The sequence below is a fragment of the Thermobia domestica genome, chromosome 2, assembly GCF_964235325.1.
Source record: "Thermobia domestica chromosome 2, izTheDome1.hap1.1, whole genome shotgun sequence".
Classification (NCBI taxonomy): domain Eukaryota; kingdom Metazoa; phylum Arthropoda; class Insecta; order Zygentoma; family Lepismatidae; genus Thermobia; species Thermobia domestica.
The window spans coordinates 229,684,558-229,707,908 of record NC_137455.1 but is presented as its reverse complement, the minus strand read 5'-3'; the positions used below and the strand labels follow the sequence as shown (position 1 = coordinate 229,707,908).

Here is a 23,351-nt window from a genome sequence, read left to right as displayed (position 1 = left end):
TGCATGCCGCAAATGCGATTTACTTGGAACGAAACTCGCCATACTCACTGAGGTAAACAACTCTGACGCTATTCTGTTGTCCGAATGTGACTTGTGTATTTTTGAAGGTTAATGTTTACAGAAACAAATGACGTACATGCCGCATCATAGAAATGTATACATATTGCTAGAGACATCTAACGGTAAAACCGGCAAACTTCAACTAACACAACTGGTATATCGACACGTTCTCTAACGATCCAAACGATTTATGGTATGGGTTCCAAATCTTAAGAATAGATTTCATCTCAGCTTGAGTCTTCTATTAAAGTAAGAACTAGTACAATTTTCGGTTTCAATATTGATTCCTAAATATTTAAAATCGTAAGAGATAATGAGAAATCGTTTTGATGAGAATTCAGCTTCCGATAAACAGGTTGCATGTCTCACACTATCACTCTATTCCTGCCGTAAGTTATAGATATATTTCCGGTTTCAATATTGAATCTGCATAATTTGGAAATCTACAGTAATTTAACAATGTAAAAAAAATATTTAAAAAAAAAAAAAAAACACTCTCATGTAAGAGAACAAGGCATAAATAAATGTTTTCATAACTTTGCTTACTGCACCGAACACCAGTAAACCTTAGCCAAGACGGACACTCAACTGAATAAGGGGTTCAGCCGGATAGTTAGTAGACAGCGTTCGCTTCATCGTATGGACTTCAGAAGCCGATAACACACGAGCTTACTACTTGTCATTATATGTCACTTTACACTGGCAACAGAATGCCGTGACTGGACCATAGAAACGAGTAACATGGTGCGATGCAGGGTTGGCAAAAACCATGCTTTTTTTAAAAAAAAACAACAACAATAAACCCGTTTTTTTTTTTTTTTTTTTTTTTTGTTTTGTTTTGTTTAGTTTAAAGCCGGTATTTTTTGGGTTTAAACCAGGTTTTTTGTTTAAATAATTTGCTGTATGTATTTATATCACATATGGAGAGAAATAAGTTTGTTTCATCTTGGTGTTATTGTGCAACAACCGGGTTATGCTGGAAGAGGTCACATAAGCTTAAAGCGGAATCAAACCGCTTCTCGGCTTACATCCGAGAGAAATTGTCCTCCATTTGAACTCGAAACCGGGACTAATTGACCACAAATGCGATATGTCTGCCGACTCACTCATGAAGGACTCCTGGTAAAAATACGTTGTGCTGATCTTTAGGTACTTGTTAATGTAATTGTCAAGAGTCATTTCAGAAGGAGAAAAAGATAACCAGTTGCACAAGTGAAACCATTATACAGAATTACATATGGACAATTTCAAAATGCTGCAGAGTACAGAAGAACTAATTTAGTCCAAGTTAGTTCATTACGACTTTTATTAGTCCAAGTTAAAGAAATACAACAACAAGAAGAAACAGACTTAATTTGTATATCAGTAAGAAAAGTGAATAAAGATACGAATTATTTGAGTCCACTTTGGCTCTGAACCATTTATACATAAATAAATACCAAAGATACTTTTGATTTCAATAAATGCCTCTCGTGGGATTTGTATGAACCCTCTTCCCCCCCCCCCCAAAAAAAAAACTACAGCATTTCGATGTATTTTATCAATAGTGAACATTATTAAAAGGAAACAATATTTAGAATTTTTCTTTGATTGAAATTGCATAACAATAATAACAAACTATTTTAAAAAATCACAAAAGAAGCATTCATAAACTTATTAAAAAAATACAAAAGTTGCTTTTGTAGTATAATCTTTTTGAATAATGAATGGGAAATTTAGGTCTGAATATAATACGAATAATATACGGGAGTGAAACGTGATAACCCATAAATGTGTGTTCATCAAGATTTTACGAACACTTACACTTTTACGAACATTTTTCGTGTTTTGATTTAAACCAGCAAACCCTGGTGCGATGAGTCTCTGTTTCAATCTCATCATGCCGATAGTGATCTATAATTTGGTGCCAGCCTAACAAAATCATGTCAGGTTGGAATTGTACAAGATAACTGAGACCATGTTGATTTATAATGTGTTTTTCTGTAAGCAATGTTTTGGACCTTTGGTACCTACTATTCACCCGTATTGTATCGAAGTACGAAGATCACCAGAGTCAACTATATCTTTATTTCTGTCATACGAGTGGAAATGGAGTGTACCAGAGGACAACCACCCTCGTAACAGATCCCGGTTGGCCACCATCTGTTTGGAGGAGCATTCAACTTCTTGCTGAAACAACCACCGAGAAGCCCGGATTTCAATCTCATTGTGCATCTCAGAGACTTATGCTATGGACATTCCCGGTAATATGTGAAACTAGTGGAAATTCGACTCAAAAGTTGTAATTTCAAAAGTAATAATAAGAAATGAAATATATTTTTCTTCTTTCTTTGTCAGTAACACATTGAGATGTTTGAATTGTGGAATTATCCAAAGAGCAATTTGTCAGCAGAGCGATTTGTCACAAATCACTCATTTCGATCACAGTTGTCCATTGTTAAGTTATGAGCAAATTTAGGGATCTTTTGTCAGATCTAGCTCGAAATAGTTACAAATTTCATACGAATTGTAATTACAATAGAATCACAATAGGATCTCTTGTAATGCATTAACAGTTTCAAAAAAGCGTTGAAACTGGAATGAAATCGTCTGAAAGATCAGCAAAACCTACAATAAAATAACTTTTGCACCTACATAAGAAGAAGCACACAAACTATATTTCCTTTAACATACCGATTAGCAGTACAATTTGACAATATCAGATATTTGGAAACAAACTGCAAAGCAAAAGTTACTTTTAAACAGCACTCACTTTTAAACAAAATTTATAACAGGTGTAACTTGTTGTTTTTCTCTCATCTCAAATATAGCCACTATACACTCTATGAGGGCATTAATATTCTCAAAATGGAACGGAAAAATAACTTCGAATTGTACAATTGTCGAAACACGTTTCCGAAAGCAAATAGTCGTATTACAAATTAGTTATGGGAAAACTAATTTGTATTTCTCAGTTCTTCACATAATGGGGATTTTTTTTTTTTTCGAAAAATTCCCCTCCAGTTTTATCTCCACGATTTTTTTTATAGTCCACCATTTTAGGCAAAACGAGGATTAGGCCAAACGAGTATCCTTATTTCGCCTAAAATGGCGGGCATAAAGTTTATCTTTTATCTGTCATAAAAGTGTCAGATAATTGGTTAGGCGAAACGAGGATTAGGCCAAACGATGCAAGATCGAAGTTTTGTATATAAACAGTGTATAGACGTACATTGATAGTGGATGTTTAAAAAAAAAGGGGGGGGGGAGATAGCTTATATATTAAATCAATATTAGAGAAATACTTTAATCCATAATATACAAATAGAGCTTAAAAGACTTTCCTCTTCATATTTCCTGAATATTTTTTTTTGCATAAAACTCAAGAATGCTGGGGGAGGGGAACATTTGCGCCCAGTTTTGAATTCAGATATTTTCACATGGAGGATTGTGAACTCCTCAGGGGGAAGAGGAGTTTGAGTGAAGTAATTTCTACATTTTGTGATTGAAATTTTGAGTTTCTCCGGGGGAATAAATTTTCTTCAGGGTGACATTCAACCCGGGCTACCCCTGGATTCATCCCTGTTTGTGCGTACCTATATACCTTTTATATTGTAACATTGCAACCGGTACTTATACAGACCACGAATCGCTACTGGATACAGTTATAATAGGTTAAGTAAACATTAAGGCAATACCAGAAAATACAATAAACATTTGGACAATGGGTACAATGTCAGGAATGATCAACTATTAGGCATTAGAAATGTTCAGAAAACTATAACGTACAAACAGGCACTTGTAATGTGGTGTATTATTATGGAACATAGTGTGACATGAGCACAACCTTATATGCTCCTCAACTTGTAAGCAAAAACAAGTAGGGTCTAAGATTTCCTTAGTGTTGCGGTTATGTTTAAGGTTGTTCGTCTATTGCTTCATTTTGTTTCCTTATAACTTGTGTAAAAGACATACCATTCACCTAAGAACATTAATAAAATAAGAACCTTGAACCTATAAACCTGTATACCTAAAATACGAGTTAATCCCTTATACCATTTTAACATTATAATAATTACCTACTTGTTAAAGTAACTTATAAATTAAACCTATATTATTGTTTCATTATTAAAGATTGAAATTGATTTTTTTTTTTTTTTTTTTTTTTTTTTTTTTTTTTTTTTTTTTTTTTTTAAGATCTTACAATAACCTAGGATCTTTGAAAAAGGCGTAAGCCTAACGCGTCTTCCACCATGTGGTTATGTTTAAGGTTTATTTTAATGGGGGTACATTGTGAGAGGTTTATTTTTTTAAATATAATTAACTTTGTTTTATATTTTTGATAGAAGTGTTATGTAACATTAAATAAATTAGGAAATTTTAGGCGTGAATAAAAGATATAAGCTTTAAATGTGTGATTGATTTTAATTTTTAGTGAAGTTATGAGATGTTTGTGAATTGGTTTATGTGTAGAGACATTTTGGCAGTTGACAGATTTTTTAAGTACATACTTGATTTTTTTGTTGAAGATTATTGTTTTATGATAGTTACTTTAGATTTAATTTTAGCCCAAGTTTTTATTGATATAACAGTAATTTTTTAAATTTTATTTGATGTAGAATTTAATGTTCGAAGTTTTAAGACAAAATTGTTTTAAATAACTTAGTTACATTGAGACTATTAACGATGTAATTTTTGGTTGTTTTTTTTTTATTTTGGAAATATAGTGAGGTTATATACTATTTTTTTGTTGAGGTTGTTATTTAAAGTGATATAGATTTATGGCATGATTTAGAAACTTGGGTTTATGTACAAGTTGGAATTTGGTTTAGACGAAGAAATCTGTCAACGCAAGATTTACATAATGAGGAAGTTCATTATGTAAGTCAAATTGTCTTCAGCACATAAAACGAATTCGCAGACAAATTATATAATTTTTAATATTTTATTATAGAGTTTTAATTTGTATTTAGGTAAAGGAATTTTTTTTTTTGTTTTGTTTATTTTTAAGAGTTGAATTTAGAACCAAAGTATAACATAAATAAAAAGTTTATAACTGGCCGGTTACAGTGTGTACGATAACAAACAACTAGAACACTTAGCAGAATCTTCAGAACATGTAGCATGAAACCATTTCTGATAGGCAATTCACCTTATCCAATCCACTTTAGGACTATCTGGATCAAAATAATACAACCCACAAACACTGCAATAGTTATCCGATTGTGCAGTATAAATACTTCTCCATCTTTCCCTAGTGTTGATGGTTTTGGTGGAAATTTGTTTCGCAGACGTGTTCGAAACATCCAAATTAAATACAGACGCCTGTCATTTACATCGGACGTTTCTTGGCACGAGAACTGATACAGGACAAATGTCAGTGAAAGATACTCGGAGACGTTTGAATTGCAACGGTCAACTCTACATTGGTCGAAGACCGGTCAGAAGAAGCATAGCTTGTTGGCATATCTTCACGTGAAAGCTGGTGAGGCGATGTCTTCGCAGACCTAAGTGTGTTTGTAGTTCTTCTTCCGTGCTGAGAAAGGCGAGAAGGTCACGGCTGCAGCTCGAATTCAGCTTTAGTAGAGTTTTTTTGAGCATATCTGGGTTTGTACAGGGGGAAACGTGGCCATCAAGAATGAGTAATACCTTCCCGGTATGCGCAGGTCTACGTGGAGTGAAGTGCTGCTGTAACCGGGTCATGAAATTGTCAGAATTGACGCACGCAGATTTCTGATTCGTTATTATGGTTTCACCATTGGACAAAGTCTGCCCACTCCTGCTTTTTGTTCTTACCTTTAAAAATGCATGTAGGAGGCAGAAAGACATGTTCTGCTCTGCAGCATATGATAATAGAATGATTTCACCTTTTTCGCCAGACGTAACTTCGGTCGTTGGAGACCCTTTAACATCAATAACGTGTTCTACACGTGCGTTCATCTGCAGACGGTTTCATCGACATCGATGGAAATTGGTAGTATTGTGATGCCTGGAATGCATTCATCCCTCCTGTTCGTTACTGCGAATTGCAAGCTCTCTTCCGACCACTACGCTCGTTGAGACATCGTTGACATATTCGTGGAATTATCTGCAAAGACAGAACGAGGCATATTTAGTCACTATGGCAGCAGTACAATCGTGTATATCGAATGAGAACAGCAACTGTTATCTTAGCTTTTCCGTTTGTATCTATCTGCAGATATCCACATATTTCTCTTGCATTTTCTGCTGCCCTGGACATCTTGTACTACAGCATGCAACTCAAACATTATAGGCATCTTGCACCACACTTTTTTAGGCTTCTATCCCATTCAGTGGTTCAAGACACCTAAAATCTTGTCTACATACCATGTCTCTCCAACTGCACTTGACTCATATCAGTTCATGGCGTAACCTGTCTTCATGTTTCCTCCCCAGTTTCAGAATAATAACTTTAATATCTACTTATTAACCACTACTTACGTGCACTTCACCAACTATTTTTAGCAATAACAAAGGGTACTTACCGCACATTTTTCTTCTCTTCATTCACACACTACTTCAATCACCTTATTGTTTTGGGAAAGTAACAGACATACAATCCTCTCGGTGTTGCGCGCATTCCTCTGCCATTTCGTTACGTAAGGTTCAAGCAGTGCATTTGTAGACATCTTCGACGCATAGACATCTCACCCACTTTACATATTTTTTGCTATTAATTTCTTTATTTTAAAATAATATTGATCAGAAACATTGAAAACAGGTTTGTCATTAACTCATCCTGCTGTGGAAACCTTCCAAAATTTCAAACATACGAAGAAAACTTAGATATTTTCAGAAAATGTCATTAAAGAGACGCGTCGTTTATTTTGCTCACACTTGTGCCTCTGAAGTATTGTTGAATGGGTGTGGAAGTGGGCCAGCCTTGTAATCCTAATGTTTTAAGATGCATGCTCGCGTCCTATGGGTGCTTACAAACTTACAGAAGCTACCTTACTGTCATTCATTGCTATAAAAACCAGTTATGTTCACTTACTGTTTCTATAATGTGTGAGGTGGACGCCTTATGTTTCAAAGTGGGTGGTACCGGTCCTATGCTTACCTATAGGTTTTTATGGACTTCTAGAATGATAACTAACTCTCTTTCAAGGCTATTAAGGACTAGTAGCATACTCTGTGAATAAGTGTAAGGTGGACCAACCTTGTGTTCTACCCTAATGTTTTAGGATGGGTTCTTATAGACCTATAGAGGGTATCTCACTCTCTGTCATAGCTATTTAAGGCCAGTTATGGCATGAATTATCGTTCTGCTTCTTAGTTGTAGTCACATGACTCAGGCCATCTGAAACGGTTGAGGATCAATTACGTACACCTATGATTCCTTTGAATGGCTAAGGGTACAACTTTGACCTATCGGCTATCGGTGCTTATGGTCCTATTGAAGAGTACATTTCTTTTCCATAGTTATTGAGGACTAATTACGTATCCCATTTTTTCTCCCTTTTCTGGAATGAGTGAGAGTTGTTCCCGTTCATGAGTAAACAATTGAAAAAAGTTAAAGGATTTTGATGTTATTTGTCTTCTAAGATATGTGTGGTCCTATGGATGATCATCTTAATCTCTTTGATGGATACCAATGACCAGATATGTACTTTAGTTTCTTTTGATGAATGAAGTAGGCTAATGCTCTAAGATGGGTGCATATGGTCTTATAGGAAACAGGCTTTCTGAACATTTTATATATATATATATATATATATATATATATGACCACCTAGGAATAGATACGCACCTGTGTAGTTCCTTTATTGGGAAAGGATGAGCCAGTGCGCCCTTCATAAAAATTAAGGTGGGGTGTACGTATTCATTCAAATTAAAATCCCTTATAGTCCTATAAGATTTATGATAAGCAGCTTACCTTCTTTGGTAGCTACTTTGGATCTCTACAAAGCACTAGCTATCTTCTTCAAACATCAGTTTGACAGTAATTACCTGAACTTTCTCTGTGCGCATACATGTTGTGTTTCACACCTACCACCTGACATCACGTATCGTTCGTTACTTTTCATTACTCCTCCTATCACGTGATATCGCACACCCAGTGGAATACTGTTACAAGTCAAAAATACACATTTGAAGGAACATTACTGTTAGTTATAGTATCAAAATCGTTCCCTGGAATACTGGTATTTCTGCCATCTAGAGATTAATTTGTTTAGTTGTGTTTCTGCAAAAATACCACCAGGTAGAGCTCGCTTCTCTCTCTCTATTCTCTTTTGGGCAATGATAAATCAAAATTTCCATTTTATCAGTTGTAACACTCTTCCACCGGTGGTGCGATATATTGTCCTATGAGTTAGTAGTTAATAGCCAATAGAATATTTTCTTTTCACACATATCGATCTTATTACATTTTTAGTAGGTAGCTAAAATCAAGTAACAAGTTTCGTAAATTTAAACAAGTATCAATATGTCTTAACATGTAGAAATTGAATTCTTAAATGATTTGTATTCAATTTTGTTTGCTGAAAGAAATATGTGCAATAACTATTTTTTCTTTCCAGAAAAAAATGCCAATAAAGTTTTGTTAAACAATATTATTAAAAATAACTCACAAGGATTTTGAAACTAAAAACGTTTAACAAACAAAAATTTTAAAACTCAAATTTTATCAACAAAAAAGTATTTCAGTTAAATTTTTAACCAACAAATTTTATCAAACGAAAAATTACAAACCGTTTATTTTGCAAACCATGAGAGTTAAACGGTTAGCTGTGAAACTATTTGGAAAGTCTCTCAAACAAAAGTTTTGTGCAAAGAAAAAATTCAAACAAAATTATTTTGAGCAAACAGTTTTGTAAATCACAATATTCTTTGCAGAAAAAATAAAACGAAAATTTTTGTGAAAAAGGTTTTGTGGAGTTAACCGTTTAACTTTCTCAGAAGAAACTGACAAGACGTTTAGAGAAATGGAACATAGAGATTTTTTTTTTTTTTTCGAAAACTATTTGCAAAAATACTTGGTGATACATAGAATTGAGAAAAGTTTTTTTCTTTATATTTCACCTTCATAGTTAATCTATGCCATCCGAAGTTCTTGTAAGTAAAGTAGAAGGCTTAGAATTGTAGTAAATGTTTCTCAAAAAGTTTCTAAATAAAAGTGTTGTGCAATATCAAGAAAAGTCACGTAAAACAACGACAAAGAATCCAGATGCTAAAGCGTGTATCGCAGAAATATTTGAGACCCTGAAACATCAGATGTGGAAGTACTTTAACAAATATCAAACGTACCGCTACGTTGACGTATTCCTACTGCTTGTAAGAGCATATAAAAATATCAGCAGTTCAGAATTAAAATCACATCTGCAAAAGTACCTCAAAACAATTAAGTAGAGGTGTAGCATAACCAATACAATAAATTTCAACTTCACAGTAAGACGCGGATTTATCCGATACTGTACGTATTACTTACGTTACACAAATCGTATCTTTGACAAAGGCTATCTGCAAAACTGGATGTGGAAAATTTTCGAAAGCTATGATACCAAGGAAATCGCCTGTTTACCGACTAAAAAATTTGAATCAACAACCTAATGGTGTTCTCTACAGCGAAGAATTGCAAACAGTGCCTCTACCGTCGATGATCTTAATGGATAAAATAGTGCGTACGAAAAAGAAAGATCGTAGTAAGGAGTCTCTCGCCCAGTGGAAAGATTATTCTTTCTCTTTAATTCGTAGGTACCAGCATCATCGATAAAAAAGAGAAAAATGGAACCTAATCAAGATTTTTGCGTCGGTCTTCCTAGTAATAGTTACATGGACTACTTTCAAGAAAATACGTTGAGATCATACATTATATAATTACGTCGTATAGAGCTTCGTCAGAAAATGGATATCGCATTAGTGGAAATTACCTACCTACATTCAATGTTCAACATTAACAGTGAACCCGCGGGTGCTCATGTGGTTCGGATTCCACGTTCGTATCAGTAAGTCCCGTCTCATATAGCCTCGCTGCTGAAATTGACAAACCCAAAATCAACTCAATAAACAGTGAAAATGGTACAATATAAGCCACTATGAAGTACGGAGATAAAGAAGGCTGTGATTATTCCTCTACTTATTACAATGATTTACGTGAGCTTTTAATACAATTAATTTAAATCATAAAAGAAAAAAAAACTTTACATTTCTTACGATTCAGCAAACAATGTGTGTTTAACAATCAAATCAACATGTCTGTGCAGTTCTAACCAAGTATTAATACTGAATTTGATGTGATTTTTAAGATATTCAAAATGGACAATATACACAGGACATATGTCTTCCAAGGAGAAAGCAGACTGGTAAATGACCTTCGGGACCATCTTTTGCGAGCTAGTAGTGCACATTTAAAGTTAATATTACAAACTGAGAGAGGCAAATAGCTTAGAAAAAGCATCTTAAAGTTTCCGACTCGCCGCATTTATGATACGACCCGAAAAGTTATCACGTCACGGAGTGGCAAAAGGTCTAGTGTTCGATTCCCGCTCGAATCACGTTTCTTATTATTATTACTATTATTAATAAAGTAGCCATTTGTAACTACAAGTAAAATATTAAATTCACCATATGTTTATGATGCATTAAACAATAGAAATATTCAAATCAGTTATAAAACCGTTCAATGTTCCGTGTTAACTAGCAACAAAACATAATCTATTCCGTAAATTTGTTGATATGAGTTATATCATGGTTACTACAATCGTTATGTAAAAAAGTGTTCTTGGCACTTCGTGTCTATATCTGTGGAAAGTGCGTGAATTACAAGGGGAATGAAGTGGAAATCCCCTTTGGAAATACTGGATGTATGATATAGCCATTATCTATTATAATTTTTGTAACTTCACCAGAATACTATATTCCACCATAAATTACAACTACCCAGTTAGCAGGAAGAATTTTAAAATTAAGGTGAATGTTTGGTGGAAGTGTGTTCTACGCAGTTACTGTAGTATTTTTCTTGCCCCTTCTAGAAATGTTTGAAGCTGTGGCAATGTTAAGAATTTTAATACCTTCAACTGGAATACTTCATTTTCTCAGGGCTTTCAGATTTTATCGTTTCTATGCATTTAGCATCAATATTATCACTTCAATCTGTTACGTATTTAAGGTTTTTGCTACTTCGCCAAAATACTTTGTTGATTAAGTAATTACATCTCCTTGAGACATCAACTCCATTCCAAAAAGGTGTTTAATATTTCCATCAATACCATCTGCTATTTCTTTATCATGTGATGTTGCGAAATATTTCCAGGTGAATTGTTTATGTTGTTTTTGAGATGGGATTTGGAATAGTTTTACCATGTATTTGTTTATAAATTCTGATCATGGGCCATCACTCCAAATGACCTTTTGTTTGTAGTATCATTTGTGTTCAAAATTGTAGTATATAACAAATTTAAAAATGCAAGACAATATTTTTGTCCTTGTTTGAGTCTGAACAATTTACACATGTTGAACATTTGTCATTGTGAAGCAGTGCCGCTGTAATTAAAGAATACTTGCATGAACCATAAAGCACTTTGAACTTAATTTTGATATTCACAGCTGAACGACATTGAAAATTAATCTGTAATACTCTTTTGACATTACAGATTCCTATCTGTATTTTCTTCCTTTCAAATCCTCTTTATTGTATTATTTTTGTGTTCACCTATGCCATCATCTTTGGGATATCAGCAAATAATTTCTCATACAGAATGGTTCACCTAAGGTGGCCAATTTTACAGAACTGATGACAAGCACAGCATAGGAGAAGGAACCAGAAGTCAGTAGCCCGTAAATCCAATGGTGAGTCACGTACAACGCTGTGAGGAAGTTGTTGTGGTGAACAGCTATTATGTCTGTTAAAAGTGACACCTTATTGGGAAGGGTACATATGTGCACTTTCCGATGCACAATTCAGTGCGTCAGCGATTGTGAAAATGTGTACGGCAAGGAGCAACAATATCAGCAGGCGTACAGTAGCAAAGGTAAGCCAGCGCTGTAAAAGCACCAGCCCTAAATGTCAAGATCAAGTCGTGAGAGTGAAAAGGAAACGGGCATGTCCAGCCAGGACACCACGCGTTGTGAGAAACATCAGAGCATCAGTTGTGAAGGAGAATCCAATCTCCCAAAGCAACCTTGCCACCTCATGCAGGATATCACAGAACAGTGTGTCGTATCATAAAGGACAATTTGGGACTGAAAAAACGTCATAAGGCGATGGGGTATAAATTATCACCAACGCACATTCAAGAGAGATTGTATGACGAGTACCTCTCAGGTGACAAATGGCAGTGGTTATCACTCTGCATGAAGCCAGGATCTACCTTGACATCAGTAAGCCCACGGCCATTTTTTATTCACCACATGATGCGAAGGGCCGCGGCGAGTTCACCCGTGCATGTCGTGAGAAGTTTTCGAAAGGCTTTATGGTGGTGGCAGGTTTCTGCGCCCGTGAGAAGTTGCCAATGCATCGTGTGGATTCGAAGGCCAAGGTGAATGCAGCCTACTTTCTAACGAACATCATGGAACCCTTATACTCAACGCACATCTCACAGTTGTATGGCAGGGACACCCAGAAGGTGTGGATCCACATGGACAAAGCATCCAGTCACACTACTCGCAGTTCTGTCGCGTATTATCGACGTATGGCCACGGAAACTGGTGTCTGTTATTCCCTTCTCGTCCATACCTGTGAAGCCATCAGATGCGTCACCCATAGATTTCTGCGGCTTTGGCCTTCTGAAACAAGGCCTCGCACGAAGCTCTGGGGGCTCTGGAAAGTTTGTCAAGCGCTGTGGTCCTCAATTCCCCTCACACACCTTCGACGCGAACTGCTTCAGTGGAAATTGCGTTGCAGGGCGATAGTTCAAGCTCGTGGCCACCACATCGAGCACAACCGTTGGTGGAGGAAGGGATTGTCGTGAGCAGGTGAGCGCGCAAACTTTGGCCATCTTAGGTGAATTGACTTTCTGTAAATATCGTCTTTACAGTCCTCTTTTAGGCAAGTCTTAATTGATCGTCATCAATTTTTCCCGTTCTTTCCACTTTGCATTATTTTCAGGTTCACTGAATCCAATATTAATTTTCCATTCACACATCACAAGAATTTTGCCAGCATACAGAGTTAAGGCTGTTGTCACAAAGGTAAGTCTCCCAAAAGCCATTTGAATGTATTATCTTTAGAGCTTTGAGTTGTAATGTAAAGTTTTGTATGTACTAAGCATCTGCTTTGTTCAGCTGGTGTATCTTTCAGTAGTAAGAATTTTTATGGTCTAAGACTTCAAAATTTTGAAAAAACTGTTTCGAAATGTAAATTCTCTTTATAAATACGTGAAGTACTTCTTTCAAACAAATAATAATAGTAATAATAATCTTGTTTTCAATTTTGCTTTGTCTTTCCAAACAGTTAACACGTCTGTCATACCAGGAAAAATATAAGAAATCACAGAAAGAAAAGAAAAACAACTTTATTACAGTATCATAATCTCAGTTTGAGGAGCTAGATGCAAATTAGCCTCCATTTTCTGTGTTAGGCTGAGCCCGATACCTTTGCTAAGCCTACTATTACCACTTTCGGTGAATAGGGAGGTGCACGTACAGTCTTCAATATTGCATTTGAGAGGGAGTGTTTGCATCTTGACGGTGACTGCGAAGTTGATGATTCTGGTTTTTCTGTGTCATTAACACTGTTTATCCTTTATTGTAGATCCCTTTCCTTTCAAATTAGCTCTTTGACGTATTTTTCTCTCTATCTTTCGTATTTCTTCAAACCTTCTTTCTGCTTTTTATTCGTCAGAGATTTTTTTCTTCCTGACCTCAATTATTCTGTCCCTTTCTCTTTGTAAGTACCCTCTAAGATCTCTGGCGTTTTTCTCTCTCCTATTTTCTTCAAGAGTGGTGCATAAGTTGTTTTGCACTTGACCTCGAACTCCAACCTAAAACAAAAGAAACATGGCACATATTTTAATTAGAAACACCCATAAAACAAACAGTAGTGACATAAACGGGCACGCATTGAGAGGGTGTATTGAAGTATGTATAATGATGGAAGAAGTTTAGGAACCAAACAGAAATCTATTATGAATATTCTATATAATTCTGTCATACGAAAACGATAATAAACACCAGTTCATTTTCAGACATTTTGTGTCCTATTGCAGTTACATTAAATCTCTATATACTAACCAATTACTATACTATTGATCAACAATAAAAGCTGTCGCGTACGCGACAAAATAATAAAATTGTTTTAAATACAAACTTTTCAGAATGTAGAAATTGATTTGAGTATCATTTATTAAGTATGAAATAAATCCATTTAGGAATAGTAACAAACGGAATTTAAAAAGGTTTTTCTGTAGTAGACAAACCATAAACACTTTACTATCACGTATGGGACAGTCAAAAGTATATATTTTTAATAATACATTTGTAATTATTAAAGTTTGTTATTTTATGTTTAAAACACCACATTAGCAATATAGAACATGTAAACTTTATATAAAGGTATCCAATAAATTTCTGTCGCTTCTTGTGGAAGTCACACAGTGAGTTGAATGCGAATGGAGATAAGGCGGAGATCGGTTGTTTGTGTGGATATATCCAACATACTACCTGGTTGTGGCAATTAAAGATCTTCAGGTAGCAATTGAGGAGAACAGTGGCCAGACATGTGAGGAACTGGGACTACAATTCAGTGTGAGTGAACATATCATTCGGCAGCACCTCCATCAACTTGGGAACACTACAAGTTGGGTCGATGGGTCCCACATGATTTGACTCCGGGCCAGAAGGCAACGCGAGGGGACACTTGTGTTTCTTTGCTGTCTCGTCTGAAGAGTCATTTCTGGACAGGGTGTTGACATATGATGAGAAGTGGGTCCTGAACAAAGCTCCACGACGCCGTCATCATTAGTTAGTATCCCATGAATCAGTTCCAAAACAGCCAAAACCAGCATTGCACAAAAAGGACTTCCTATGTGTTTGAACTATTCGCGGCATCGGGGACTGGTACCAGCTGTCAGAGCATCAATGCAACTGTGTACTGTCAGCAGTTGAGCCGTGTTCAAGAAAAACTCAAAACTGTGGAGCCAGCAATTCTGAATTGCAAAGGGGTCCTCGTGTTACAGGACAACGTTAAGCCCACGTAGCTAGGATGACCCGGGACACCATTCTACGACTTGGATGGGAAACTCCTTGGACGGACTATTGTATCCGCCATACTCCTCGGCCATTGCACCATCTGATTATCACGTGTTCCATTTCTTGAACAATCACCTTAGAGGACGTCAGTTCAAATCCCTAGTAGAGGTGTAAAATGTACTTGATATCTTCTTCGCTTCACAGCCCACCAAGTTCTACCGCGATGGAATCAATGACCTTTCAGAACGTTTGCAGAAGGTCGCCGATGCTGATGGGGACTGTGTTTGATCTTCGAGGTACGTCTTAGGTGACATACCGATATTCGTAGGTGGTGGATAAAAAAGCGACAGATCTTTCTTGATTACCTTTATAATACTAACCTAATGTAAGCTTTCAAATAGACAGACAGAAGAGGACGACCATCTTGAAAGCAGTATTGCAATATTATAAAATAAAAATTAATGAAAGTTTCTTCCAAAATTAATATATACGTTTTTGAAAGTAATAAACCAAGTGTGGCAGGAGACAGCTTTATATATACAAAAAATTGCCTTTTTGTCGAATACATACAAACCAAAGTTTCAGTACTATGTGGGGTGTATGCTTATTATTATCTATGGTTGCAAAGCTCAAGGCAAATCACTACGGTAGTTTCAGTGTATGCTCACAACAGGGCTGCAAGTTAACGAACTCAGATTACTTGAATTTTTATTAAAGGTAATTTCGTGACACTTCTTACTTCCCTTCTTTCATCAATCAATACATTTCTTTCTAAACAATTGTTTTGTTCTTCTCTTTACAGAACTTACAATAGCAGATCTTAAAAAACGATGCAATGCTACCTGGAGACAAATCATCACCACTACAAGAATGAACAAATCGAACCACAGGTCTACAAATGGATTTGTAAATAAGCTTTAACTCTCAAGTTATGAATCAACATCATTCACACGTAATTATATTTCTAGCAAAGGTGTTTAGTTTGTTAATACAAAAAAGCATCTTGAATATTACTTCATTCACTAATTAAACTTCTGATTTCAGTTCCGAGTTTCTGATTAAAATATGTAATACCAGACATTAGCTATGAACTCAGGATGAAACAGAGCAATAACAAGATATTCCGATTGCATACATCAACTATGAAGATTATAACCATTTATATACTTTTTTTTTTAAATACTATGTATCACCAAAATTATTAAGTAAATCATAGTGCTTGAAAAAGAATCTTTGTGAACAACTGAAGTTGTGATGGAATACATTATTAATTATTGTAAATATTATGTATTTCCATATTATTTTGTAAATATTGTTCAAAAAATATTTCTTTCGTTTCATTTCTTTAAATACCTTGTCATTATCTGCTGAATAAATGAAACGGTTAACCGCACAAAATTTTTGGTTTCACTTTTTTCTGCACAAAATTTTTCTTTCAAAATTCTTTTTTGCGCGATTTTTTTTCTTTTAATCTCTTTCTGTACAATTATATATTAATCTTTTCCAAGTAGTTTCACGATTAACTATTTTTCTCCATATAGTTCCACGATAACTGTTTAACACCAAACACAAAATAAATAGTTTCAATTTTTTGTTTGGTTAAATTTTAGTTTGTTAAACTTCAGCTTAAATATTTTTTGTTGATGTTTTTTTTTTCTTCTAGATTTTTTACTTTCAAAATTTTTGTCAGGTTTTCCTTAATAATTTAATTTAACAAAATGTTTCCAAAAATCGTTCTTGCAAAGGAAAAAGGTAAGTTTCAAAAAATTACTTACTGCAAATACTTCTTTTAGCAAACGAAATTTAATATAAATTATTCAAGAATTCAATTTCTACATGCTAAGACAAATTGCTACTTGTTTAAATTTACGAAATTTGTTACTTGATTTCAGCTACCTACTAAAAATGTAATATGATAGTAGCTAATAGCCAATACACACACATACCTAAGTCATAGGACAATATATTATGTGATAAGAAGAGTAATGAATAGTAACCAATGATAAGTCATGTCAGGTGGCAGGTGTGTAGCATAACATGTATGCGCTTAGAGAAAGTTCAGTTAGTTACTGCCAGGGTGGCGCTTGAAGATGATTAGTGCTTGACAGAGAACCAAGGTACCCACCAAAGAGGGTAAGTTGTTCATCATAAAACTTATAGGACTATAAGAGACCTTAATTTGAGTGAGTACATACCCCCACCCTAAAATTTTGGAAGGGCGCACTGGGTCACCCTCTCAATAAAGGAACCACACAGGTACGTATCTGGTCCTAGGCACTCATCAAAAAGAAAAAAAGGTTCATAGTCTGATACGTATAAGACCATATGTACCCATCGTTGAGCATGAAGGGTGCAAGATTATCCCACCTCATTCATCAGAAGCAATTACAAGATACGTATCTGGTCCAGGTACCCATCAAAGAGAGTAAGATGATCGTCCATAGGACCACACACATATCCTAGAAGACATACAACGTCAGAAACCTTGAAACTTTGATTTTTTTGCAATTTTTTAATAGTCAAAGGGAGAATCCATATCTTAAAAAAAATAGAAAAAAAAGGGCATTGTAATTGGTCCTAAATAACTTTGATAAAGAATAATGTACCCTTCTATAGGACCACAATCACCCGTATGTGAGCACAGGACCACAAACACCCATCTTAAAACATAAAGGTACAAAGTTGACCCACCCTTACCTACTCACAGGAGTCATAGGTGTACGTAATTGATCCTCAACCGCATCACGTGGCCTGAGTCATGTGACTATCAATCAAAACGATGATTCATGTCATAACTGGACATTAACAGCTATGAAAGAGTGAGGTACCCTCTGTGGGTCCATAAGAACCCATCCTAAAACTCAGAGTAGAATACAAGATTGGTTCACCCCACACTCATTCACAGGTACTTACTAGTCCTTAACAACCTTGAAAGAGAGTGAGTTACTCTCTAATTTCATAAACATCCATACGTAAGCATAGTACTGCAAGCACCCATATTAAAACGTAAGGGGTCCAACCCAAACTCATTTAAAGGAACCATAGGGTATGACTGGTCCTTTTAACCATGAACGAGAGTGAGGAACACTATAATTCCATAAACACCCACACACAAGCATAGGACCACAAGCATTCATCTTAAAACATGAGTGGTATACGGATGGACCACGCCCATTCACAGGAACCACAGGGGTATATAAGTGGTCTCTAATAGCGGTGAAAAAGAGACCTCCTTTATAGGTCCATAAACAGCTATCATAGAAAAAAAGTCACAAAATTTCCAATTTCTGGCAATTTCTTATCCGCCCAAAAACGACCTAGGACTCCCGAATTTTCAGGGGTACGTATTCAGGACACACAAACCCCTCTAGACTTTTTAGTTCCCCAAAATTCCCAAATTTCGAGGAGGTAGTTCAATACACTCCTCCCAAATTTTTGATAGTAGGGATATGCATCTTTCGCAAAATGATGATACCAATGACCGCTATCACGTCATACCACGTGACAAAGGTTTCCCGCCAATTTCAGCTCATCAGAGAAAAGTGTCCTGTACGTCAGCTCGTCTTACCGACAAACTCTCAACGCGGATAATGCGAAGTTGGCTAAAACGCATAATCATGGCTAACTGACGAACCAATAGTTGGGAATTATCATGATCTGGCTATAGAAAGGTCTTGATATTGTGACGTATTTGGATCAGAGAAGGCAATGCTTTGGAGCCCAAGCCTGTACACTGGGTTGAACTTTCATAAAGTTGAAATTACAGGAAGAGAAAAGCGAATGTTAGGAATAAACTAAAGTTGCAAGCTAGAAGGAAAAGAGGTGGTTGGCAGGTGATTGTCTTTGCTAACTATACTTTTATTTTTCTTAATTTTACAATTAAGCGTTAATTTTTTGTGCTTAGCATAGTTTGATTAAATAATTCTTAATGATGTTAATAGTTTTTGACGAAATGGCCTCCAATCAATTCCTCTATAATTGTAATGTATTTTTTGAGCCGAATAGCCAAGAACTTCCTACAGGACGGGACCTCTGGATCGAAGCCGTTGGGTGATATAATCAAAATCCTATGGAGCTAGGCTTCTTGCTTCTCAACAATAAAGGCTATAAAATCTGAAAACTGTCCACAAAAATTTAATGTCCAACATGCTTCAGTTTCTCCGTCAACCTCAGAATTATGGCTTGACAATTTTACACCAACAAACTTCAGTTTGTGAAATGTACATCCATCCGTTCCTACAAAATAATAACACATCTAGAGCAAGCAGTTATTTGTTGTTCCAATATATACCTAATAACATCATATTTGTATTTAAATTGATTTGTATCTTGTTCATTATAGCTTTGGAAATATTATCAGTATTAATAAAACAAAACTGACCAAAGTACCAAATGTGTATTAATAATACTTGTGTAACAGGTTCAGTAGTATAACATCGCCTTCATCAGACACGTTACGTAAGATCAATCCAAGAATAATAACTTAAATATCCACAGAAACTGAAAAGAGAACACGCCCTCAGTTCCCAAATGTCAGTGTCAATCCACTGACAAGTTTTCCATTGACATTTCACATCCACCTATACAAAACGCACTTTTCTAATTAGGTCCTTGTCACATACTTTCTCCAACCAATTCGCACACCTGTTCTGAATTTTGACACCTGCTCATCTGTAGTGTTGTTTTCAGGGTTTGCCCAAGTGGGCCCAGCCCGAAAAAATCCGCTGTTTTTTGTTGGACCCACTTGAAAAAACCACCTGGGTTTTTGACATTTTTGTTAATACATTATTGGTACAACTAAGGTGATCACATTGAAAGTTATTTTTATCAGATTTTGAGCTTTCCTTGGGCGAATTAGATGATTTCACGTAAAGGTAGACAACAACATTCAAGCGTACGCGCCTTTGGCGTGGGAGACCCGGGTTCGATTCCCGGCGGGAGTTCACGTGGTTCGGATTCCACGTTAATCAGTAGACCCACGTCTCATATAGCCTCGCTGCTGAACGGGACGTTAAACTCAAAATCAACTCAACTCAACAACATTCAACACAAGACCTTTATAAAGCTCTGAATGCACTGGATGAATGAATAATATTTTTTAAAAAAAAAATAAATAACAGCTTGAGATAATTATTGAACAAATTAATGTATGGATTATCTTATAGCCTACTTGAAGAAAAAATTATATAATTTTACATTTTAGAAAATACTTTCCGTGAATAGTGTGCTCCCCGACTCGGCGCCGCCGAGGGACGTTATCTCATACTTTGACGGGTTTAAGGCCATAGGTACCGGTACTACCAGTAAATATGTAAATACATTAATAAAACTATTAGTATTATTTCTTACCTTTGATGGTAACAAAAGTATTCAGTAAAATTGGGTTTTCCAACAACAGTTTAGTTCAGTCATTTGTTGCTATAGGCAACCAGGGCAAGAGTGAACATTTTTTGTAAATCAAAGAATTGTGGCGCAATGGTAACAGCGAAAAACACAATATGTCTTTGATGTGAAAGCCTGTTACGTCTAATAACATATACAATTGCGACAGAGAAAGCAGAGGATATAGAAGAATAACATAGTTCTGACGAAGGAAAAATGTTCTACTTTTCCCCATATGGTGGGGTAAGAGTAAACAACGGTTGGAGCAACAGTGTACAGTCGAATGAAAACATATAAGCGTAGACATAAACGCCAAGAAACACGTTGAATCAGAGATGTATATGTACTGGTTACATGGAACTAAAGGAAGTTATAAAATACCAGACAGATTAGTGTCAAATGAAACTGCCAACAAAAGTTACAGTACTATATCATACATATTATTACAAAATATGAAAATAGGGGAAATCAGTTCAACATCCGTCACGAAGCACAGAAATGTTACGTGCGGTGCTATATACGTACTTAGACTTCCTTTTATCAAAATTGGAACATTGTTCGTGAGACCACTTGTTGCATATTATATAGGACATCTACATTTCACCGTTTGGGGTATCTGTAAAACAATTTTCCACAGAATGGGGAGGGTGTAACCATGTCGTCCAATACAGTTATATTTGTCTAATGAGTGATGCTTTGTGGTTGGGTGGATGACTTTGATGCGAACTGCTTTTTTTTGCTGTTCCTAGCTTTACTTGACATTTCCATGCGACATGGCATGTGCTCAACAACTTAGGCTGTGAAATTCTATAAGATAATGAAAACGTTTTTTAGTAGTCTATGGCCGCCAACCTCTGTCTTACCTCTGCAAATGTCTTTTACTCAATGTTACATGTTGGCCTATATTTTCTTTATCCAGCTATACCACAAGGGGCAAGAGTGATCGTTCACGCTTGCCCCGTACACTCTTGCCCCGCCTCAGGCATCTTCTAATCATTGCCCGCCATCTCCCGTGTGAGCATTTTTTTTTTCTTCACTACTGATAAGAACTATGAACCGATACAGCTTTTCCACGAAATATTTCCAGTCTTGTACCTTCAACTGAAACTACACTACATACTGTGACACGTACCTACGAATCTTTTACTTCTTTCCTTCTACAACAAACTTTCCACTCTGCTGCTCTTCAACTGCACACACACGGTTCTCCTCCTTTCCCATTCTGACATGTCATGCTGAACCAGTTTGCAACATTCGCTTATCTACCGACTTTGCCACTTCTCCGGAAATAATGTTTTCACCCTTGCTCCAGCGTTCACTCTTGCCCTGGTTACCCATACTCTTCAAATAAGCATTCTGTAGAATCAATACCAGCAATAGCGTAAAACTTCTTGTCAAATTTAAGAAGCTTAATGCTAGGACTTCCGAAGGCTACTTAACGCGTACTATCTCAATTGATGAATTCAAACTTCCCTGTTAATGGAATTTTCGATGTACAGTAAAGCAAGCTGCATTTTCAGGGAAAACCCGTCGTAAAAGAAGTGTTCGGAAAATTCCCGCAATTGAACCCACAAAGCATTGGAACTGACTACTTCAACAATATAACTATTTATTTTACGCTGGAAGATATTTAATTTCATTCAAGACATTTTGAAACATTTACTTTATAAAATATGAATTATGTCTTTGTTAATTGTTTTAAATTAATTTTCGGAAAAGAGCCGCCTTGCAACAAGTGCTCGGAAAATTCCCGTAATTGAACGCACAAAGCATCGAAACTGAACTTCAACAATAAAACCATTTATTTTACGTTGGAAAATATTTCATGTAAGACATTTTGATTAATTGTGTCTTTGTTTTAAATTAATATAGCTATTTGGTATTCATATTTGACGAACGTCACTGAGACTCCTGGGATGACTCGATCTACATTTCATTTGTCTGCCTGTACCACACAGTGTTCAACTTTCGGTCGTTTAAATTTTCAGGATACAAGCCGGAGACACTCAATTTCCTGCATAGATTTTGCCTGTGTCACAGGGAGTTTTATCCCTGGAAATCTTTACCCCCTTGTCGGTTTCTGGTAATTTCAAAGAAAAAGTCAGAAGTCACATTAAAAATTCATATCATTGAATGTGATATCTCAGTGTGTGCACTCACTTTGGGCAAGAAGGCTTTAAATCGGAAGATTTGGTAGGGGGTAATAATTTCGTAGGAAATTACCTTCTGTCGGTTATTGCTTACTTCAAAGACAAGCTGAAATGTTAACATTATAAATTGGTATCATTCCATGTTATCTGTTAACGGAGGCACTCACTTTGGTCAAGATTACTTTGTATCTGAAAATTTGATAGGGGGTAATATTTTGTTAATGAATTTATATAGCTTGTCCGTTCTTGCTTATTTCAAATACAAAATATGATGTTACTTTATAAATTGATATTATACCCTGTTATCTCTTAACAGACGCACTGACTGTCGGTAAGATGGCTTTATATCAGAAATGTTATAAGGGGTGTTTTTTCCCTAGGGAATTTATACTCTTGTATTGGTACTTTGCTACTTCAAGGATAAGGTCAAATTTTTACATTATAAATTGATGTTATACCGTTTTATGTCGTAACAGACGCACTCACTTTGGCGAGGATGAAGGATGGTTTTATATTCGGAAAGTTTATAGGAAGATAATATATATATAAAAAACTAAAATTTATTTTTATTTTAAATGAGATGTTGAAATACCAAATTTGATGACTGGAGTCCGAAAATGTACACGTTTT

General features: G+C 35.8%; 1 protein-coding gene across 4 annotated transcripts in view; it reads left to right on the top strand.

The window, feature by feature from the left end:
• The window catches only part of LOC145678401 (m-AAA protease-interacting protein 1, mitochondrial), a 143,039-nt gene that overhangs the window by 66,315 nt on the left and 53,373 nt on the right, over positions 1–23,351 (top strand). For 2 of the 4 annotated variants that reach the window (XM_081748502.1, XM_081748504.1), the window contains exon 2: positions 15,992–16,141. The exons of 1 other annotated variant lie outside the window; for it this stretch is intronic. In XM_081748502.1, coding sequence (XP_081604628.1) covers positions 16,121–16,141 — 21 coding nt within the window. In that variant the 5' untranslated portion in view covers positions 15,992–16,120. Of the gene's footprint in view, positions 1–13,108; positions 13,192–15,991; positions 16,142–23,351 lie in introns of all 4 variants that reach the window. One more of the 4 variants, XM_081748503.1, reaches the window with a different exon arrangement.